At 40.7% G+C, this 22,461-nt stretch overlaps 3 protein-coding genes and 3 non-coding genes across 6 annotated transcripts; 4 read left to right on the top strand and 2 right to left on the bottom strand.

The window, feature by feature from the left end:
• Positions 1 to 466: 466 nt before the first annotated feature.
• On the top strand, positions 467 to 12,817 carry LOC146626203 (cerebellar degeneration-related protein 2-like). The gene is made up of 6 exons (XM_085360382.1): positions 467 to 545; positions 8,816 to 8,928; positions 10,445 to 10,593; positions 10,680 to 10,844; positions 10,966 to 11,173; positions 12,050 to 12,817. Exons 1-6 carry the CDS (start codon positions 467 to 469, stop codon positions 12,815 to 12,817), a joined length of 1,482 nt encoding a protein of 493 aa, XP_085216508.1.
• A 4,327-nt stretch (positions 12,818 to 17,144) lies between these two features.
• Positions 17,145 to 17,217, top strand: trnar-ucg (transfer RNA arginine (anticodon UCG)). The gene has a single exon. It is a non-coding gene; the product is annotated as a tRNA-Arg (tRNA).
• Positions 17,218 to 17,585: 368 nt separating this feature from the next.
• On the top strand, positions 17,586 to 17,657 carry trnam-cau (transfer RNA methionine (anticodon CAU)). The gene has a single exon. It is a non-coding gene; the product is annotated as a tRNA-Met (tRNA).
• A 340-nt stretch (positions 17,658 to 17,997) lies between these two features.
• Positions 17,998 to 19,225, bottom strand: mrpl58 (mitochondrial ribosomal protein L58). Its single transcript, XM_085360381.1, has 6 exons — positions 19,064 to 19,225; positions 18,843 to 18,867; positions 18,686 to 18,745; positions 18,499 to 18,581; positions 18,161 to 18,330; positions 17,998 to 18,082 (listed from the first exon to the last, which is right to left on the bottom strand). Exons 1-6 carry the CDS (start codon positions 19,223 to 19,225, stop codon positions 17,998 to 18,000), a joined length of 585 nt encoding a protein of 194 aa, XP_085216507.1.
• Positions 19,226 to 19,438: 213 nt separating this feature from the next.
• Positions 19,439 to 19,510, bottom strand: trnaq-cug (transfer RNA glutamine (anticodon CUG)). The gene has a single exon. It is a non-coding gene; the product is annotated as a tRNA-Gln (tRNA).
• A 419-nt stretch (positions 19,511 to 19,929) lies between these two features.
• Positions 19,930 to 21,918, top strand: LOC146626198 (uncharacterized). The gene is made up of 3 exons (XM_085360383.1): positions 19,930 to 19,938; positions 20,999 to 21,087; positions 21,186 to 21,918. Exons 1-3 carry the CDS (start codon positions 19,930 to 19,932, stop codon positions 21,916 to 21,918), a joined length of 831 nt encoding a protein of 276 aa, XP_085216509.1.
• Positions 21,919 to 22,461: the final 543 nt, after the last annotated feature.

Here is a 22,461-nt window from a genome sequence, read left to right as displayed (position 1 = left end):
TCACCCCGCAGTAGTTGCGCTTGCAGTTAATGAGCTTAAATTATGGACGGCATGTCTTGACCTGTCTTTTGACATCAATGTAGAGGGCGCACTTGAACAAAAGCTGGACGAGTGGAGATAATCGGGTGTTACGAGCGGTACGTGAAGGCGTCGTGAGCATGCTGGCGCTAACAGCGGCAAAGGAAGTGCCGTTATTCTCTGCCACGTCTGTAGGCTCCTGAAGCGGCGCAGCCTGCAGAGGCGGCAGGTCAGAGCACCGGGATGAGCCGGTGCGTGGTGGTGGGGGGGATGAGAGGGGGGCAGTGGGAGTGACCGAGGAAACGCGGAGGAGAGGAAGGAAAGAGGAAACACGTCGAGGCACAACACAGCGCTGAAAAGAGCTCCGGCTTCTAGGAGCCACCGCTGTCTTCTGGAGGATCCTTTCCTGCAGGACGTCTATTGTCCGGACAGAGCCGCGGGGAAACCCATGCTAAGCTCAGGGAGAATGGAGGAATTCATAACCGAAGAGGAAGAGCCATGGTACGACCAGCAGGACCTGGAGCAGGGTAAGACAAGTCACCATCCTATCCTGCCTGCCCGCAGCATCCCTTGTTTCTGTCAGCTTCTGGCACCGGCCGCTCAGCCGGCCTCTTCGAACAAAGACTCTGTTGTCGTGAGATACGACAGAGAAGTCATTTGGAGCCGTTTGCTTGCTCTGCTTCAGCGCGATCAATAAAAACAGCGAAGGAGTTCCCAAGGAGCGCGCTTCTTTGACAACAATGCTTTGAAAGCATGCCAAGCAGGGCCTTTGCATGGCTGGAAGTAGTCAGCATCAATGTGATGCACCCGTGTCAGGGTCCACCATGAAAGTCCTAATCGAACTAAAGCGCATATTTTTAGGCACCGATGTTGCAATTCTGGGTCGATGTGTTTAAAATATTTTTCCACCTGTTTTGTATTGATTTATTAAATGCTTTGTGTGAGGGATCCCCATTCTAAAATATAGCTGAGCCATTCAATTTTTTAACCTCTGCATCACAATTATTTTTATTATATTTTGACATCAGGAATGTCCTCTATGTTGCGGTTATCAGTAGAGTTTGAGAGGAAATATCGATACAGTATAGTTAAAAACAAGGAAAACCAAATATCAATATTTTATTACAGAAATTCAAATACTTTGGGACATGCACCACCACCCTGAGGTAACCCAACACTAGAAACACTTAGCTTGAGAAAATTAGCTCCTAATTTGGAGCAAGTTAATAGATGGCGACTAAATGGCTGCAGAGAGCAGGACCCGTTTGATTGCAAGGTATTTGAAACCTTTCTGCAAACAGTTGCAGTCTGACTCGGACTGACTGCAATCGTTCTCAGTGAGGTTGTCAAAGGCTGATTTCTGTCTAATTAAAAATGCAGACAGATTGCCAACATGTTGCCATCAGTCTGCATGAGTCTTAGTCAATGAGTACAACTCAGCAGGCTGCCAGCTGGTTGTATTCTGTTATATTCCTCAAGAACAGGAAGGTTACTGAGCAGAAATGTAATAGTTAGATTGCTGTTCATGTAGATGGAAACAGCTATGTGATTTTTCAATGATTTACCACTGTTAATGGCTGTATTATCAGCTAGCATGCAATTGCTAACCATTAAACTACAAACTGATGCCAGACTGATAGCAGACTAACTGCATGTTATGGTGACATTTATGGCAGGTTTTTGTGACAGTGTTGAGATGGTTATCTGATGTGAGATAGCTTTATCTTACTGGATAAAAAAAATGTATTGACAAAGTTTAATTTTAAGGACAAAAAAATCGAAATATTTTCATATGGCGAATAAGGGGCTATGATAATATCATATCGTGGGATGTCTAGTGATGGCCAGCTCTAGTTACCAGTGACTAGTGATGATAAAATAAGATAAAAAAAAAAGAGATAAAAAAACATTTTTCTGTAAAATAAATAAATGAAAAAAAAAAAAAAAAGAATTGCAGTTTGCCAACATTATTCTGATTGAACTAGCTTTTGTGAAGGAAAAATCTCAATAACCTTCCAGTTCAAAGCTTGCTAATTAACTCGTGTCTTTCCATTAACACCATAACCTCCGCCCAGTAACAACACAAGGGACTCGACTGTCAGTGTTGCTATATTTAAAGAACACCTAATGTCCTCATTTCCAGCTCTAAATTTTTATTTTATTCCTTGGTGAAGTCCCTGAAATTATTGTTGCTGTTTAGTTTGGCCAACTCTCTCCTGATTGGCTGCCCATTGTAAACATAAAGTCTGAACTGCTGGTGGGTGGAGCTGTGTGCCTCGGATGACCATATTAGGAATATCCTCTGTTACTGACATCATACAGTGCCAAGAGGAGAAAACACTGGTGCATTTAGCATCCAATCTGAAGCTTGTACATACACTGACTTTATTATTTGAAAAATTTGCCATGTTTAATATGAGGATTTCCTATTATAACACTGTATATATGACAAAAAATTAGTAAAGCCCGACGAGCTGAAGATACAATAAACATTTACTAAGCCTTTCAAATCGATTTCAGTGTTCATACAAATTGCAGCTGATGTTGTAGCAGATGGATCCTGTATCAGCTGGTCTACATCTGAATGACGGCAGCTTTTTATATTCCATTTCCAGGGAGCTTTTAAATGTCGGTGACTCAGGAAATTACATTTTGAATGAAGTCACATAGTCTATTTATTGATGAATGGAACATCTGCAGATATTCATGAGCCAGTTTGAAACCAGTCTGAACCTGATCATTCAGGGACTTGTATAATTATGTTTTTAGGACTTATCCACAGCTGTGAGTCTTCACATTCTCTGTACCACTTAGCTCATTTCCTGTCGTGTATAATCTCTCAATCACCTGCTCCCTGCTCATCTAATTATAATGCTAAGCTACATTTCCCCTGCCTAAGGCTAAATGGTGCTGATGCTGTGATTTTACCTGACTAGAAACACCAATGGACGCACAAACAAACACACTTACCATCATGATGTCATCGATTGATAAGCTAACTTGTTTCCTGTGCACCAAGTGTCACACATTAAGGAAACCGAGGGTTAAAACGGGTCTTTAATTGGCTTTATTTTGGGAGATGGTGAGGAAGAAGAGAGTGAAATTAGAAGAAAGACGAGGCAAATCAGAGCGACAGTGTGAGAGCGGAAAGTCAAAATGGCTGGAGCCAGAGAAACGAGCTGTGTCTCAGAGAGATCTGAGTTTGATGGAGCAGAGAGGATGTCAGTCCTCTCTGAACAGTGCTGGGCTACAAAGTGCTGACTGCCCCATTTCTAGGTGCATCGAGTCCTTTGGATAGGCACACCACTCTCATCGTATTACCTTGTTGTCATGCAGGAATCACTGTAAGTTGATGTTCTTTGGGATGATTTTCCCCACAGAAGTGTTGGCTAAAATGTGGATAAATGAGGATTTCTTTCTGCACCAGAGACCTGCCCAGAGTGTACCCCGCTCCTTACCTGGTAGCTGGGTGGGAGAGTGGGTGGATGAAATTAGGATATTTTTCTTTTTAGTAGTTTTTAATAAGAATTGCTAAAAGAGTTTAAAACTGTGTAATAGTAGTCTTTGCCTGTTTTTGCCATTACCGTCTTTGACCAAGGATCACTGTCAGTTCATATGGTAACCTTCTCAGCCACAATGTAGGCCTGCCTTCAAGCCAACCCTGCTTTATCACATTTGTTTACTTTTTTAGCTGAGCTGCAAAAAAGCTTCCTCATCCTTTTAGGGTTTCTCACATGAGCTCACACGCAGATTGCTCAAGAGCTATACTGACCATGATACAGTCATATCATGGAAAAAAATGTATATTTTCAGACTGTTTGGCAGTCGTTCCTGGAGGTTGCTGGCTTGTGTGTGCATGTTTAGACGTCTTTTTCAGGACAGAACATTGCTGTGCTACTATACTTGTGAGGACCAACAGTCCCAAAATGCCTGTTCCCATGATTTTGAAGTCATTTTTGAGCCTAAAAATGTTGTTTTAGTGTCAGGTTTCTTATTAGGTTATGGTTAGGTTTAGGCTGAGGGTTAGGGATTCATTTTTGATGGTTAGGGTAAGTGGCTAAGGAAAGCATTATCTCAGCTAGATGTCCTCACTAAGATATGAAAATGAGTGTGTATGTGTCTATATTGGCGGTGAAGCTAAGAGAAGTGGCTGAACCTGTTTTCATCTTATAATCCGATGTTTATGAGAGGTGCATATTTTAAAATATGATAGTTGCATCATGGGGCTGTATTTGAGCGAGTGGTGTTGGGGATGAAAATCAATGGCATTGTGAAAAAGTACAGTCAGCTTTTGAACCACTATAAAATGGCATCATTTCTCAGCATGACAAAAACTCTAGTAAAAGCATACTTGGATGGAAAAAACACACCTGAGTCTTGCCTGGACCTCAGCATTACTGAAGCGTTGTGGGATTATCTTGACAGAGATTTAATTTCCCCAACTCTTTATCCAACTGGAGAAATAAACATGATTCATATTTAAGTGACTTTCATAATGAGCAGTATATACTGGTTGAATAGATTAAATAGAGAAAAGAACAAAAAGTGCTATATGAGTGAAAAGAACAAAAAAAATGAAGGGTAACATTAAGTGAAAACAAACTGAAAGTCTGAGTGTGTGTTTGGATGTGGCAGGTGTTAAACTAGGCCTGTAACTGTACAAACTACTCATGATGTCACGTCTCAGCTTTCGACTCTTAAAGGAGGAGAAAGCAGGAAGGATGCAGACGTGTAATTGGGATGCTTCTTTGTTGCTTCTTTGTTTGGGTTTATTGTGTGTTAGCCTGAGCCTCTCCTGGCCGATGACCAAGAAACTAATAAGTGGCTCTACCAGCTGAGACTGGGGGGCTGTTAGGGCTGGGCCATATTATACCGTTCACGGTAATACCGGTATAATGTTAGGCAACGATAGGAAAATGAAATATCGCGATAGAATGGGAGTAAAACGCGCATGCGCAGTGCCTTTGTTTTCATACGCACATGGCCGATTGTTGAGTGAAACAGATGAACCAGAATTGGTTTGTAAAAATGGTGCAACTTCCGTGATGTGGAACTGGTTTGGTGTTTGTCCGTCAGATACACAACAAAGCACATTTTTTTGCAGAACATGCAAGCGGCCGTTGTTATTGTCGTATTTGTCGGACTAAGATGCTCTTAAATCTGGGAGTAATCTGGGTCCTAAACTCCGTATGCTTCAGGTCAAACAACACTGCAGCATCACTTAGAGTTAAAAACTGTCTAAATTCTTTCATCTTTAATAAAACGATCAGTATTGCTGCTTTACCAGGTGTAACTATAAAGTTTAACTTCCAGGCATCCATGAAAACAAAAGTTATTACATTTAACGGAGTTAGAAGTTAGCAGGAAGCTAGCGGAAGTTAGCTCGCTAGTTTCGCTAGTTACCTAAGCATGATATAGCATGTTCTGACTGAGAGATTTCTGAAAAAAATCAAACGTACAGCTCTGCTATCACTTCCAACATAAATGAAGACAGGAAACTAAACAGCAGTGACGTTTGTAGGGTTACTGAAGTTGGGCTAGCTGGTATATAATGATGTGCTACGTGATCGCTAGCGACACAGCTATGTTAGCATAACATAAACAGTGAAGCTGGAGGAGGAACACTAACACTTTTCCACTTATAAAAGTTAACGTGAAGGTTCTTCATGGTTAGAGACAAATGCAATCGCATGGCAGGATACTGTAAACGGACCAAACTTCAGTCAGGAGAACAACTGAGATAATCCATCCACAATACGAGGTTAGTCATTAATATACTGCAACAACATGGGAATAGAGCAGCTGCCAGAGAATTCAACATTAATGAATCAATGGTACAGAAGTGGAGGAAGCAAGAAGAATGAGTTTAATAAAGTTTGATTTATCTGACTGCTTTGTTTTGCTTAATGTGCCTTATAATCCCGTGCACCTTATGGTCCGAAAAATACGTACTGCACACTGCAGTTTAATGTTGCAAAGCACCTCTTTTTAACTTCAGTGGATATTATACATGGTTATGCTCAGGATATGTCAGCCCATTTCTACTGGAAATGCCTTTTGGTTAAACTTTCAGCAAGGAATTTGCATTTGCACTGTTACATTTTTATAAAGCTTTAATGTACATAAAAACCAGCTTCTTGTTTAAGTGAAAATAAATGGAAGGTTGTCTTTTTGCGCTAGTAATGTTGTGGAGTTGTATTTTGTCTCGCATCAATTATATCGTCGGTTATATCGTTATCGCAAATTTTCAAATATATATCGTGATAAATATTTTTGGCCATATCGCCCTGCTCTAGGGGCTGTTTGCTTGCATACATCTGATGAGAGAGCTCTCTAAGCACTCCTGTTACATCATAACTGTTTACATCACTCAGGAGTAGAGAGCAATATCCCAGGATGTTTTTATAAATTGCTACTTTGCCATGTAGTATGCATCATTGCAGTCAGTATTACAGCCCGGATAAGCACTATGGTGTAGTTCTTCTGTCTGGTGAATGTTTCTAGTGCATTTTCTGTTACAAATTTAGTCTGAAACACTAGAAAAGAGGAACCAGAAGTCTTATTTTCCACATTCCAGTGAGTCTCGTGGGTGATACACACCTAACCAAAAATCAGCCTGTGGAAGACATCACTACGTGCTGTACTGAATGCATGGATTCGACTGCAGATGCATTCACACACTCTTAAAAATAAACTTTTATTTTTCTCTGAAGTACTGACACTCTGGCAGCTGGCTGCATGGGTTGTCTGGATAGCTTCTTCATGCATGATGTAATTGTGTCGGTGTTCCGGTCTCAGTGATGTCACCTGTGGGTCAATGTCAGGTCTGTCTGGAGCAAACAGTTGTCTATGACAGCTATTAACTTGCAAAGTTGTTGTCTTGTGCAGTGAGTTTCATCGATTGGCCCTCTTCCCCACTTCTACTCTTCCTTTGTTTTCCTCCTCATCTTTTTCTCTCCTCCCCCTCTTCCTCTGTTGTTGTGTTGATACTGAGGCTTTAGGCTGTGTAGCGCTAACTCTCCCTCCATCAGCCAAATCCCCTTCGACATCTTGTAGACACAAAGACTTTTGGGTTGTCTGGTTTTATTTGGGCTGTATTTCACATCATCAAGACAACTTCTGAAAAATGCAGGTTCGTTTTCTTTATATTTATAAGAGAAGCGCTAATTAGGGTAACATTGTGCTAATTTTTATAGCAGTTTCATGGTGATGGAGAGAGACAGAATATAAACCACAAATCAGGAAATAACACTTTGCATGAAAAGTATAAATTGATTTGCATGTCATTGAAATAAGTTTGGTTCCCTATAAACCAGCAGAAATCTGGCTCCCACAGACTGGCTTTGTGCCCACGTGGCACACAGATTACAGTCAGTCACCTTCAGCCCAACCAAAACCAAAATCAAACTCTTTGGCATCAACTCAACACACAGTGTTTGCACGGAGGTGGAAACATTATGCTTTGCGGCTGTTTTCCTGTTAAGGGTACAGGACAACTTCGCTACATTGACGACGGTAGAGGCCATGTATTATAGATACTGGTTGAGAAACTGCTTCCCTCAACTAGAACAATGCAGAACGGTCTTGGGTGGATCTTTATACCCCCACAGCAACACAGGAGTAGCTAAAGAGCCTAGCCAGTTTCCAGACTTTCATTCTATCAAAAATAAAATCTTTAGGTTTCTTTACCAGTTAGTAAGTCGTGTTTTGCTTTCATTTCAATGACATGCAAATCAATTTATGACTTTTATGTCATGTGTTTTGTTTTTTTCTGGATTTGTGGTTCATATTCTCTCTCCCTTAAAATGAAACCACAAACTACTAAACTTTAAATACAATTTAGACTGGTTGTCGACAGTATCCAGATGGAAAGATGTAATAATGTAATGTAGAATTACTGAAAATAAAAAAGCTCAAACTCAAATCAATACATTTAGAAAGTGTGTAAGAAGTAGATGATCATAAAGTATTTTGCACCAGTCATACAAATATGATGAGTATATATCAGATCTAATGGGGGAACAGCTCTGTGTACTCCTGCTTATGTGCTTGCAACTATAGGAAAATGTTGCAGTGATGCAGGTTATCAGTTGCCTGGATGTATTATGGCCTGGCATTGATCCATTTGCTAACTATTCATTACTTAAGCCAGAGGCTGGACTGCATGACAGATGACTTTGTTGGCTGTTTAGTCCTTCACTTTCTGAGAGGCTGCAAGCCACATTTTGCTGACTCAGAGCCAGTAATGTAGGCCATCAGTACTGCTGAGTCAGCGCACGGTTTAAGTGGATGCTGCTCATCTTAATTTGGAGTATTTTAGCAGCCGGGACGTATAAATAAAACACTAAAATGTGCTAAAATCAGAGTAAATGGTCTCTCTAAGAAAAAGACAGCATCCCAGCGAGTGAAATCTCTATTCTCCTCACTCCAAATAATCTGGGTTCCAATCTGTGACCTTCGTATTCAGTCAGTGGAGAGTAGGAGGCTTGGAGGGAGATGTGCTGCAGGGAGGAGCGCTGCCTCGCTGTCTTCCCTCTATAATTGAATTGGTCCAGGGCAGACTAAGGCGATATGATGGATCATTGTAGTTATAACCTTGCTTAAAATAGAGCTGTGTGCGGCGTTAAATGTGGCAGAAGTCATCTAAATTGTGCAGCTGCATTATGTCTTCTTCTGTGAGATACCCCCCACCCCACTGTCACTGTTCATTTCACACCTCTCCCTTCCTGTTCTCTGCTTTCACTCATTCAATCTGCCTCCTTCTCTTTAAAAATGTTTCATCTGCTTCTTTTTCTAGATCTCCACTTGGCAGCAGAGCTGGGAAAGACTCTGTTGGAGAGGAACAAAGAGCTGGAGGACTCTCTGCAGCAAATGTACATCACCAATGAGGAGCAAGTGCAAGAGATCGAGGTGTGGACCACAGAGCAATGCAAATATTACATTAATTAATATCACAGGACTGCCAGCTCAAGGGCACTTAGTAACAGCAGTGAACAGAATTGTTACAGGAAGTGCAATTGCAAGTGAATTCTTCTGCAATACAAAAAATGTGTTATGGAGTCCCACAGGGCTCTGTACTCAGCAATAGTATTAGGTGACAATGCAGATGACACCCAGCTTTTTTCCTTATGCCACATGAGTCTGCTTAAAGACATTAACGTGCAGATAGCCTGTTGGTTTCTACTCGTGTCCGAAGGGGACACGGTGTCTTGCCAGATACCTTACTCTGGATGGCATTACCTCGGCGTTCAGTACTACTGGGTTGAACTATTTTTGTCCTTTAATTGTACATAAAAAGTTTTTTTTTTTTTAAGACAGTCGTTTTTCATATAAACAGTTATCTACATTAGGAACTTCCTGTCTCAGAGTGATGCTAAAAAACAACTTTGTGCATTTGGTACACATTGGCTAGACTATTGTAATTTCTCATTATCAGAATGTCCTAATGGATCCATTAAAAGGCTTCATTTCCAAACACAAGAGAGATCATGTTTCTCCTTCTGCATTTTCCGCAGCCTTCCGCTGTTACATTCCTCTGTGTCGAACCACCAGACAGTATGTTTGGCAGGAGGCCTTCTCTCTGTTTTGAAGGTTAATCTTAAACAGGGCTTATTTTCTTCATTTCTGTGCACATATTCCTGTTCCTAGACTCTAGTAAAGTAGCTCTGCATGGCTAATAACAGAATCTAATCTAATTAAATTACCTTATACTGGACCTTGATGCAAATCCTTGGTTCGGAGTTTGTAACAAACTTTCGTTTTGGTTTTCTTCGAGCCAGCTTGTTATTTATTTGCTGCTCCTTGTACAGAGAGTATTTGAACAGCAGGTGGGTGGAGCCTTTGTGCTCACACTTCTCAGTGACAAAGAGCCAAAAGTATTTAAAACCCAGCCTTAAATGGAGCATTTTAGAACAGAATGACGTTTGAGCTTATGGTGAACAGGGCACCCATAATTTCTGTGTGCATGTACAATGAAAATAACGGGCTATTCTATTATTCTATTATTCTATCAATGGAGCTGGATGAGGTGACCTGTGAACTGTCCCTTTGTTACACTGCTGTAGACTATTTTCTTCTGTGTAACACAATGCTTTAGCACAATTCTTGAATTAAATTAAATTGGGTGGAAACACCCAACGTGCTTATTTATGCGCTTATCTTTAGTAAGGAATTTTCTGCTAACTGGTGAAGTCCATCTGCTGAATGATATCATGCAGTATGGTGTGAAGCTGTACAGCAGGTGTTTAGTGGCTCAGGAGTTAGGTTGCAGTGATAAATCCTACATATGTGCTGTAAAAGTAAATGAAAGCCAAATTTAAGTGACCGTTAAAAGCTTCTAGCTTCAGAGATCTAAGAGATTGTTGGAACTTTACCTGAAGTTGTGCATTTTTATTTGCGCTAAATATGTGTATGCGTTTGTTTCCAGTACTTGTCAAAGCAGCTGGAGGTTCTTCGGGACATGAACGAGCAGCATGCCAAAGTGTACGAGCAGCTGGACGGGACTGCCAGAGAGCTGGAACGCACCAACCACACGCTGGTGATGGACAGCAAGTCCTCGCAGCAAAAGATCGAGAGGTGAACGGGACTGGGAGCTTTCCTTTTTCCATGTTTTTGGCCTTCTTTCATTCATTTATAAATCTTTGCCCTCTCTTATGCACCAGGTTAACGGGGACTATTGAGACTTTGCAGAACCAGGTGGAGTCTCTGTCAGGGCAGGTGGAGCAACTTCGCTCCATGGAGCAACTGCGGGTCAGGAGGGAGAAGAGAGAGCGACGCAAGACCATCCACTCATTCCCTTGCCTGAGGGAGCTTTGCACAGCACCCAGGTACCTGTTTTGTCTTCCATAGAATGAGAAAGAAGAGGAAAGTAGTTATAGAAAGTCACGCTTAAACACTGCATGCCAGCATCAAACTGCTAAATATTTGTCTCATCTGTTATTTTGTCAGGTATGAGGATGAGTTTGTAGTGGGCAGGGCTGAAAGTTTTACTATGGAAGCCAAGCGTCAGCCATTTGAAGAAGAGAACCAGCACCTGAGGGAAGCGGTGTCGGCTCTGAGAGCTGCTGTCCGGGCCGAGAGGAGTCGCAGGGAAGGGGTGGAGAGGGAGTGCAACCTCCTGATATCGGAGTTCTCCCGGCTGCAGACACGGGTGCAGGTGGGGTGCAAAAATAATGCACTAAGCATGTTTGGCTGTTAAGATACAGGAAAACATACAAGCAGAAAAGATATCGGCAAGTTGTTTTTTGTTTTTGTTTTTTTTCCACCAAAGTGAAACTAACTGCTAGCAGGGACAGTGCTAATTTGTCAGAGTCCATTTGATTTCATTGGTTATGACATTTAATTATGTCTTCAATGCTGATCACCCCTAATGAAAACTACTGACTAATGGAGTGTCGTTTTGAATTATGGCCTTAATCATAATCATATTGTTCTATTCAAATGTGGTCAAAAGTGTGACCATGTGAACAGCGAGGCTTGGTGAGCTAGCTGTATATGTTGTTGAGGTACGTCACAGATGCTGATACCACATAATTGGTGCTCATAAATAGAGTATTAATAAGATGCCACTCAGCTTTTTTTTTTTTTTTTTTTTTTTTTTTAAATAACCAAGTGGTGAGCATGTTTATTTTTCCTGCAAGAAAGGTTTTTTGTTTTTTTTTTTAAGTAGAAGTCCATGTGTACATGCTCGCTTGAGCGGCCTCAAGTGGCCATTAGCAAAACTGCAGGTTTCTGCACTTCAGCACACTGGCTTCTTTTTTTCCAGCCACTTCAGCCTAAAGTTTCTGCATCTGTCAGACTAAATAGTCATTGATTATGGAAAGGGGTAAAATGTTCTTTAAATCTGATCTGTGTGCAGTTTAATAAACTACCTTGTAACTTGATCAACTGATCCAAAAATGATGATTTGTTGATTATAAATTAAAGACAATTAAGTGGAGGAGAATTTTCCTATGATGTGCTATTTATGTCTTTATATCGAGTGTGGGTAATGAATTTTATTTGAAATAAAACTAACTGGTTGTGCTCACAGGATGCTGAGAGATGCCAGGCGAGAGTGCGGGAGCTGGAGGTGGAGCTGCAGGAGCTGCAGCAGCTGCGCCGAGCTCGAACTTTCCTCCTGAGCAGTGAGGATGATGGTGTGGCTCTTACCCAGACTGTCCTCAGTATCACCCCGGAGACCGACACCTTTTTGGAAGTGGAGGTCGGGGAGACGGGAGGAGGCGTCAGGGAGGAGACAGCAGGTGGAGGAGGTGTTGGAGGTGAGGCGTTACCTGATTCCAGTCCTGTGAGGAAAAGCTGCAGCGACACGGCGCTCAATGCCATCGTGGCCCGGGATGCGTCCGGCAGAAGGAGAGGCAGCTACGCTCTGCACGCCAATAGCGTGAGGAAAAGAGGGATGTCCATCCTAAGAGAGGTGGATGAGCAGTACCACGCCCTGCTGGAGAAGTACGAGGAGCTGTTGGGGAAGTGTCGACGACACGAAGAGAGCCTGTGTCACGCCGGCGTCCAGACTTCCCGGCCCGTCTCCAGGGACCCGTCTATGAAAGACTGTGCCATGGGCCCCATCGTGGCACCTCCCCCTACTCCCACCCAATCGCCGTCCACCCCTGAAGCCATCGAGAGCATCAGCAAACAGGTGGAGGCGGTGGATAAGCGGCTGGGGCAGAACACTCCAGAGTACAAAGCCCTTTTTAAGGAGATCTTCTCTCGTATCCAGAAGACTAAGATGGACATCAAAGCTACCAAAGCTGCGAAAACTAGCAAACCTGGTAAATCTGGTAAATCTAGTAAACACTAAATTTACACCGACTGGCTCTAGAGACGGTGGCATCATTGCTTGTTCAGTGTTAGGTTGCGAAGGTGCCCGGTGCGAACATTCTTATAGAGGGTGCTACTTTTAAAACCACTAAATTGAATTATGGTTCAGGTTGACTGAGGTCACGTCAGACTCTTGTGATCGAGAGCTGAAACCTTCTGATTTGCATGCGATCAATCTGTAAAAGTTGGAGAACTTAAGCATAAAAACATAAACAATTTAATTTCAGCCTGGTCCAAAGTCTGTTCTGGCTTCACTGCCTTACTAACTATACTTAAAACACTATTACACAGCTTGTGGGCCTGACCAGTACACCAAAAGCTAAAGTTTCACAAAAACTAATAAAACTGCATATCTGAGAGAAACACGAGTACAAATCAATGTCTGTCATGTGTTGCTTTTAACATAGAGAACTAAACTAGCATTTCTGTGATTATAATAAGACAAAGATTGATTCCTCACCTCACAAGCCGAGGATGTCAAGGGTGACCTGGAGGTGCTACTTTGACTAATATCACTAGTCGCGTTAACTCTAGTGAAGCATTTTTGTCTGGACGAGATTCCTCCTTCCTGTGTGTGACCTTACTTTGGCTTAGTGAAAGTTTACGGGGCTTCGCCTTCAATAGTTTGAGATTTTGGGAAAGTGATGAAAAGATCCATACCAGTGCTGTGTTTGTATGTTATTAAGCCACCGCTCATTTAACATAAACACTAACCCGACTCTTGTCATAACAAGTTGTGGGTTTTGGGGAGCAAAAGTGTTGTGAATGAATATAATACAGAGATTACTGACTGATACTGGATTATTGTTGCTAATACTAGGTAGTAAAATGATTATCTTTATACCTGGTTATATTCTTTATCTTTCAGTCTTCTACATTACTGAGTGCACTCAAAACCTATAGCTGGCCAGTTGCCTTGCTAGCAGGTCAAAAGCAGAGATGAGCACTAGTGAAATGACAGTTACGTTGAAAGTGTTTGAAACGTTGGGGTCACTTTTTGTTTTTTTTTTAATTAATTATCAAGCAATACATTTCACACTGGCTTTTGTCCAGCTGACACTAACATAGCTGGTAGCTGCCAAAATCCATTTATATAAGATAAGATTAAGTAACCATTTGGACAACATTGCATATATCCACAGTTTGTATGGCATAGATCAGCATATATATAACTAGTACTTGTTTAAGATTTTATTTGAACGTAACACGGTGCAGGTACTGCAGACAGGGTTTCTAGTATGTGATAAAACATTAAAACAAAAAGGGCCAGAAGGGTCCAAAATTGAGGCTGCAAAAGCAAGTCAGTCCCCCTAAACTCTGATGGAAAAATGCCCACCTCTGGAGGAAATGCACGTTTACAATTTGGTACTAAAACCCATTTTGGTCTGCTCTTCGGCCACAGTGGATCATCTGCCTCGATCTCTCACCCTGTCCCTAGCACCCTCTTCTGTCACACTAACCATCTGCATGTCCTCCGTCACTGCGTCCATGAATATTCTCTGTGCTCTTCCTCCTTTCCAACCTGGCAGCTCCATCTTCAGCATCCTTTGTCCACTATTACGCCTTTCTGTCTGTACAAACCTTATCAGCCTTACCTCACTTAAAACCTGAGCTTTTCCTCTAATTCACTCCCTTCTGATCCTGTCCCCTCCTGGTCACCCAAATAAAAGCTCAGTATCTTCAACTCTGCTACCTCCAGCTCCACTGCCTGTCTTTTTGTTATCAGCTTTCACTGTTACTGTTATCTTCCTGTCACAAATCTACTCACTCCACCTTCCCTGCACTCTCTTCTTCTCCTCTCTTGTGCACTCTGTTGCTTTGGATGATTTAAACTCCTCTACGTTCAAAACTCCTTGCATCTTCACCGATTCACCTGTCTCCCTTTCATAAAAAATAGCATGACTTGCTGTTGATTAATTCTACTAACAGCTTGTGCACCTCCTTTGTTGATTGAAGTGCTAGTATTATTAATACTATATATCTAACAAGACAGCAACAGCCAAAATGCTAAAGTCGAGGTTCATAAGGAATATCTGTTCCCAACCAGCTGTTTGCAACAGTGCTTAAAAAGTACGTGCAGGAAAATGAAAGACCTGGCAACCCTGGCTGCAGGCAGTACTGAGAGCTTCTTCAGAGCCCATCGCTACCATTTCCAAATTACCCCAGTAATATTTTTCTACCCATGTTCTGTTTAAAGTTTGCATATTGGCACAAATCTGACAACAAAAATGCTAATACCGACTGATCTGTGATAGGCCCAGTAAATACTACAAAGCTTCTGACTTAGAGATGAGTTGCAAAAGGAGAATCTCTGCAGATAGCTGTTTTCACTGTTTCCTGGGCATTATGAGCTTTCATACAGAATACAGTAAATATAAAGCATGAGGATTTCTGGTTGCTGGGGTGACAACTGAATGAAGACGGCATGAAGGTTTGTGAGGAAGTAGATTTTATATAGTTAGTCATTCACACTTAATAGCTGATGTGTAACCGGTATAAGGCTTCAAACCAGGGCTTTTTCTAACACCTAGCAGTCTTACCAAACTATAAAGCTAACCTGCAACATATTGCACCTTTTTCACAATATACAATAACTATGCCTTTTTTCTTGGTAACCTCCTATATGTAAACCTTTGTTATAATGAATGTTATTACGGTTATATATTTTATACACAGCTCTTCAGCGTCGTGGAGGACAAATGGACACAGCTAACACCGGAGGGATCGTAAACTAGTGTTTGAGGCTCATGTGTGTTTTTAGGAAGAGAAAAAACCCCACTGTGGATAATGGATTTTGTGTGCAACCCAGAAAACAGTTAGTGAACAAACTGTGGTGCGTTTGAGGTCGGCGCTCGTGTCATTTCGAATGATCCAAGCGCAATGAGAGAACACGTGTTAGCAATGCCAAACCAGAGCCTGTTATTATTCTACCAGGTTCATGGGGTTTCTGTACTGTAATGACTTACCTATTGCACTTAAAATGTCTGACGCCTCATCTTTTCATATTTAGGATGGGTAACATTCAAACTGTACCTGTATTTTGATTTTTTTTGTGTGAATTTTTAATTTTTTCTTTTTTCTTTCTTTTTTTAATTTTTAGTGCCGATATGTGAATGTTGATAACATGCTGTCAGAATAAATTTATTTAATTTGCTTTACTTTTATTATCCAGTTGAAACTTGTGCATTATTACTTCATAAGACATTTGCATTAATGTTTAGTCTAATCTGGTATTAGTTCCTATTATTACTGAACTAAGACTTACTTTACCCTGTTAATAAAGCATTTATATAATGCATTCAGTCTCTTTGTATTTGTTGTATAATTAAACTGAGTAAGTAACACTTCCTGACTCTAGAAATAGTTTATGCATGTGCGGATCAGACCCTAAGGTCTCCTCTCACACAAACCTCTCTCCCTGACCCGGTGAGATAATGTCATGTCAGTCACACAAATTAGTTGATCTCCATTCCTTTTTTGGTGGCTGCAAGCTGTTGGTTATGACGGAAATAATAAGACTATGGAAGTGGCCACAAGATAGGAAGAGTTTGGTCATCCAGGAAGCGTTCAGAAGCATAGAAATAAAGTATCGATCCTGTCGCGCTTGTATTGATCCACACCATTGATATTTGGATTTATAGGCCCAACTCTATTGTCTACTGATCGTTCCACCAAGTGAGGTGTTTCAGTCATACAAAACTGGAAGGAGACCCTGGGGAAGCTGGAGAAATTCTATCACAATACTGAGTTGGGAACACTCCAGCACACCATAGGATGAGTTGGAGGTGATGGCTGGTAAGAGGAAGGCTAGGTTATCCCCTGTCCAGAGAATTGACTGCATAAACCAGATATGGGCAGGGATGTTAAACTCATTTTGCATTGTGGGCCATATACAAGTCAGATATATAAAGTGTAGGTATTTGTTTAAAAATATAGGGAGCTAAAGTAAAAGGTTGTCAGAAAAATAACTACTTAAGTAAAGTACAGGTATCTGAAAAGTTAACGAAGAAAGTAAACAGTAACAAAGTATTTGTACTTTGTTGCTTCCCACCTCTGTGCCACTTTTTAAAGTGACTTTAGCTGATGTATTATTGGAGTAGTAAAAAACCACAAGACTTCAGCACATTTTGTGAGTACAGGGAAAGTTTTCTCATCAACAGCTACTGATAAAACGCTGCTGTTCTATAAGGTATAACATAATTTGTGTTGTAATAGAGGTTGAAATAGTGGTAGAAAATAAAGTACCGACGTCGTATAGTTATATATTTAGGTATTTGGATATACTTGGGTTCCTCGTCTATCAATCTGACCGCGTGGCCTAATGGATAAGGCGTCTGACTTCGGATCAGAAGATTGAGGGTTCGAGTCCCTTCGTGGTCGACTTTTGCTTACGTCGCAGCCGCCAAATTCGCTTTCGATTCAGTTGCTCTTAGGCAGCTAACCTTCCACCAAACGACAGCAGTTTTTTGGAATGTTTGTGTCCTTGAGTCAATGTTAAAATTAAAAGCCAAACGAAATGAAGATGTTGTGTATGTGAAACGGAACTCCTACTAAAGCTAATAATGATTGATGGTATCCGTCCAAGCGAACGCTAACGTTATGGTTAACTTACTAGCGAAAACGATTATTCCTTAAGATTAAGACACTAATGTTACAAAAGCTAGCAATCTTACCAGTCAGTTCTGGCAACAACAAACACGTACAACAGTGAGTTAAATACAGAAATAATCACTCCCCTCACCATCGGCAGCAGAGTGGCGCAGCGGAAGCGTGCTGGGCCCATAACCCAGAGGTCGATGGATCGAAACCATCCTCTGCTAAGCCTTCTTTTTTTTCATGAAAGAATAACCCTTGGCTCTTCTCTCGTCAACAAAGTGCTGTTTATTATTACTATAAGCGTAATTTTATAAGTGTCGTTAAACCTAGTGTGTTAAAGTAGCATTCTTAGTTAAAAGTAGTCTTCACTTAAAACATTGTTGGTGTTTATTATGAAACGCTTTCAGTGTTTATTTTACAAACAACAACAAAAACAACAACAAAAACAACAACAAAAACCCAATATGTACATCAACCACTTAATAAATAGTATAAGTATAAAATCACAGGATTGATTATTATAGCCACTAAATCGCAGGAGGGAGAAGTATAACAGTCATCCACTTAGTCAAAATCCACACGTCTGTTCTGCTTGGTAGCTGAATGAATCTTCTTCTTTCTGAGGCGCTCCTTGTTCCTCTTTTCCAACCTGCACAACACATTTAAGGTCAAATTTAGCCATTTTTAAAGTAGATCAACAACCAAATAACGCCACTCTAAGCAGTACCTTGCTGCCCTGAGAGCGATGTCTTCAGCTGTTGGCTCATGGGGCTTCTCACTGGCTTCTGCTATGATAGCAGAGATCTTCTGTATGCAGTCAGAAAGGTTTCTCTGCTGACTCCTACTCAGCTCTGAGGTCACCAGCAGTTCCCCCGCCTTAGTGATTCGGGTTTTGTTCTGCACAGCAACATCAAAGTGAGGGGTGAAAATTAAAAAGTTAAAAAAAAATAATCTGCAAAGAGAATAACTGTATTTTCTGTTAACTGTGATGCAAGAGTAGAAATGAATGAAATTGACATCAACAAGTCAGACATATTTCTTAACTCACAGTATGTGAAAACAAACCTTTTCAAGGATTTTTTTCCGAACATCTTCTGGGATCCATTCTGCTGTTTGCACATGGAATCGGACTTCTGCTTTTGTGCTGACTGTGGATTAAAAATGGTAGACCATCTTATTAACATGCACTATGTTATGCACTAATTATGCACCAGAAAGTATTTATTTTCATTTAAAATTAAACTGTGGTAACCTTTGTTGACATGCTGACCCCCAGGACCGCTGCTTCTGCTGTAAGATACCGTCAAACGTTCTAATACATAACACAAGACCATATGGATTAATACACCGTATAAATGACATGACATTTATATGTGATTCCTCTTGAAAATATGTTTGTTTGTCCTTACCTACTGGAATGTGAACTTGGGTTTCCTGAAAAAAGTCAAAATAAAACCTGTTCCTCGATGGCAACAACTTAAACTACTCAAACTAAACACACCCTACGTTCAATACGTCCAATAAGTTTTATTCAGAAACAGTTGGTAAACTAGTCCTTTTTTAAGGGACTTTTCAGAGGCATTCTTCCTACAACAGAAAGACAGAAACTGTTCGCGTTTATTTTACTGACCTGTGTGCCGGCTGCCTCTCGGGTCCCGTAACTAACACTCGACTGAAAAGTGTTGTTAGTGTGCCTCAGTACAACATTCCGTAATGTTACATGCTGCCTAATCACGTTTATTCCTACACAACGACAAAACACATAGGAACGTCGCGCAATGGAGGCCGCCATGTTGGAGTGACGTCTTCACGACGGTCGAAAGAACGTCGTGTAGCTGTTGCTGCGTCTCGTGACGGTAGCACATGTATGTGTGCTGGTGTATTCCACACCAAACGTCGGGGTTTGTTAGTAGTATTAAAGCTGTGTGTGTGCTAGTGAGATACATGTTAATTTACATTTGGGTTTGGTCCACATGTTTGCAAGCAGAAACATTAAGAAAAAGTTAGGTTCCACCGAGATTTGAACTCGGATCGCTGGATTCAGAGTCCAGAGTGCTAACCATTACACCATGGAACCACACTTGCGAGTGTCAATTTTTTATGTATTCAACCACGAGAAAGAAATGTCACGCTACTACCATTGGCACATAAATTATTAATACAATGTTAACTCACATGATGCAGAGGCCTGAGTTTGTTTAATGGCTCCACTAGCTGGCATTTTACCATGTCACCTGTTGCTACGAACAAATCCTGTTTTTCCCGCTTTAGTCTGAACTAGGTTCTGACATTAGGGTTCCGAGGTATCTGGAAGGCGACCCTGACCTTTTAAATGACGCAAAAAACGGATCTCACTTTCTCACTGACCTTCGTTGTGGAAAGTACTCGGAGGAGACGGCTAGCTGGAAAAAGTGCAGATTGTGCAAAACTGACAGAAGGAGAAATTTACCTTTTGGACAAAGTGCTGAATTGCTCAGATTAAACAGCGGCTCTAAAATGAACAAGGTAGAAGATACACACTTTGATTTATCGCACACATTTGAATCAAAACATAGGGCCACTCATATTTGTCTTTCGATAAAATCCTTTATAAGTGATTATGAGATAAGGAGGGAACTTTTTGGGATATTTAGTATGTTTCCTCTGCTACCTGTAAACTTAAACTTAAATTAATTGTATCTCTAGGTTATTTGTTTAAACTGAATATGAACAACCCATGGTAATGTCAGGGTTGCTAGCTAGCAAACAACTACAGGCATCTTGTTTGTATTAATGGCATTACCATCAAACGGTGACTACATTTAAATTTAAAATGATACCTAAAAATGAAGAAGAACATATGAAGGATTTTGTTTCTCTTCATTTTAACTAATTATTCAAATGTGGTCTTTACACGATCTTTTTGCGTATTTCTGTTATGATCTGTTGTTAAATCTGGTAATATTGCAACTTCTGTTAACATCTGTTGTCTGTATCAATGTAAGACTCATCAAATCATCAATCTGTTTGAGTAAAATGTACTTTTAACTCATTTCAAACAATAGAAACAGTAGAATATTTGCAAAAAAACAAACAAATGCCCCTATAGCAACGAAAGCTTTATTTAAAAGTTTTGGTTCATTATATATATATGTATATATATATTGTCTATGTGATCTTATTGCATGATTCTGTTAACATGATTTTAGTGTAGTAATATATTTTTATATCTGTTATCTATATTTAGACAAAAAGTGTTCTTGACTTTTTGATGTATGTTCTTGATGTATCATTAATCCATCTCAAAAACATTTGCCCCCATCAAAGAGGCCATAGTAACACTCACTTCTTACATGAAAAAAATGAAAATACAAAATGTAGTCTTTATTTATTTCTGCTATATAATCTTAGCACACGGTGTCACTGGGGTTTATATGTGGTGTTTCAATGCAGCCTGCTCCCAGATTTGGTTCGTGAGCGGCCGCATGAAGCAGCGGCTGATTTTAAAGTGATGATTTAAAAGTGTAAAACTGAGAGCTTTTCGAGATCTCTTGCTTGCTGAAATGTGGTTGTCTTTCTTTTCTAGATTCCCTCTGATGGAGCTGGAGGACTGGGGCCTGCTCAGTTGGACTGTGAAACAATCGCCACCCCATGCCTGCGAGATGTGTCACATGTGTAAGAAACAAGTCTAAACTCATCAGTACACCCAGAAATTGAAATTATGAGCATATACTTATTTGGTTTTCTTAATCATTTTTAATTGTTTATTCTAGGCTGCAGATGTATTTACCTGGATGTGTCGAGCCAGAATTGGAAGACATCATTTGCCCTCCGTTACAGAGCTCAAACGTCTCAGATCGTCCAAATACACTTCCACAACCTTTTAATTGTGGCACGGCTTCTTCAGAGGAGCTGATAGAGGAGGAGAGGTTTTTCCTCAAGTTGTTTATCGAGCAGTTGGTGGCTCACATTGAGATAAAGACCCACACACCAAAAAGCAATGTGGACTTGAGTAAATTAGAGGCACGTGTGAGAGAGAGAACCCCTCTTGACTTACGGTTTACTGACCCTAAAGCCTTTGACAAAATGCTCATCCCCATCTACAAAGACCTTTGCACACAGTTTGGCTCCAAATACCTTCTGCTTGCTGCCCTGGACTCTGGGGATGTTGCCTTTGAAGCAGCTGTTGCAGAAGGACTGAAAACACGGCTAACAGCGTGTGCACGGAAACCTGACAACCTGTTGAAGAGGCTTTTCTCCAAGAGGTCATCCAAGGTTGATCTGTTCAGAGATGTGAAATCACGTCACACTGATGAAAACAGCCAGGACGATGGAAAACCGATTCCATCTTTGATGAAAAGAAAGGGTGATGGTGTCCGGAAGAGGCTGTCCTCCATGGCTTCTGCTGTAAAAAAGAGATTTGGTGACAACTTTGTCACCAGCGAATGCCAAAAACGTGATTTCTTTAATGGCAAGCCTCAATTTATGATTGCCCCCCTTCTCTAATATTTATCCTGAGAGATCTGAAGATGAGCTATTAAATTTGTCTTTTTTTAAAGTAATGTTTATCTTGAAGGATTTAAGGAGGATTTGTTATATTTGGACTATTGTAATAAAACATTGAACATGGATCAGAGTAAGCTGTCAAGTTTTTTTGGATCCTCGATGGTTTCATCATATCCTGAAACTAAATGTACATCCAAAGACGTGCGTGCAAATAATATTGTAAACAAACAACAACTGCAGTGAGAGTCATATATGTATGTAAGTATGGTATCTCTTGAGTGACATAAAAATATAGCAACAAAACCATATACTGTGTAATAAAGATGGAAACCGCATTATGCGTTTAAAGCCTCAACTTGTGTATTTTGATTATCACCAGCTCTTTTTTCCCCCACATTTATTTATTTATCTATTTTAGCTCATTTTAATTGGTGGCTCTGATTTAGGAATGAAGGACACTGCATGCTCATATGTAAGAGTCACAAAACCACAATGCTCTAAAACATGCCCAGTCTTTTTCATAATCAGTTTAACTCTTCATGA

Source organism: Diplotaxodon limnothrissa, linkage group LG8 (assembly GCF_057381915.1).
Source record: "Diplotaxodon limnothrissa isolate DT_005_m linkage group LG8, D_limnothrissa_male_GT1.1, whole genome shotgun sequence".
NCBI classification, from domain to species: domain Eukaryota; kingdom Metazoa; phylum Chordata; class Actinopteri; order Cichliformes; family Cichlidae; genus Diplotaxodon; species Diplotaxodon limnothrissa.
The sequence above is the reverse complement of the archived record's forward strand: the minus strand, read 5'-3'. Positions and strand labels throughout refer to the sequence as shown.

Bases quoted from the DNA above. Each gene is read 5' to 3' on its own strand.
- LOC146626203 (XM_085360382.1), top strand. From the start codon at position 467: ATGCTAAGCTCAGGGAGAATGGAGGAATTCATAACCGAAGAGGAAGAG. The intron at 8,929-10,444 runs GTGTGGACCACA...GTTTGTTTCCAG, and splicing joins AGCAAGTGCAAGAGATCGAG to TACTTGTCAAAGCAGCTGGA. The intron at 10,594-10,679 runs GTGAACGGGACT...CTTATGCACCAG, and splicing joins TCGCAGCAAAAGATCGAGAG to GTTAACGGGGACTATTGAGA.
- mrpl58 (XM_085360381.1), bottom strand. From the start codon at position 19,225: ATGGCGGCCTCCATTGCGCGACGTTCCTATGTGTTTTGTCGTTGTGTA. The intron at 18,582-18,685 runs GTTACCACAGTT...TTTAATCCACAG, and splicing joins GGGTCAGCATGTCAACAAAG to TCAGCACAAAAGCAGAAGTC. The intron at 18,083-18,160 runs GTACTGCTTAGA...TGTGTTGTGCAG, and splicing joins ATCGCTCTCAGGGCAGCAAG to GTTGGAAAAGAGGAACAAGG.
- LOC146626198 (XM_085360383.1), top strand. The intron at 21,088-21,185 runs GTAAGAAACAAG...TGTTTATTCTAG, and splicing joins CTGCGAGATGTGTCACATGT to GCTGCAGATGTATTTACCTG.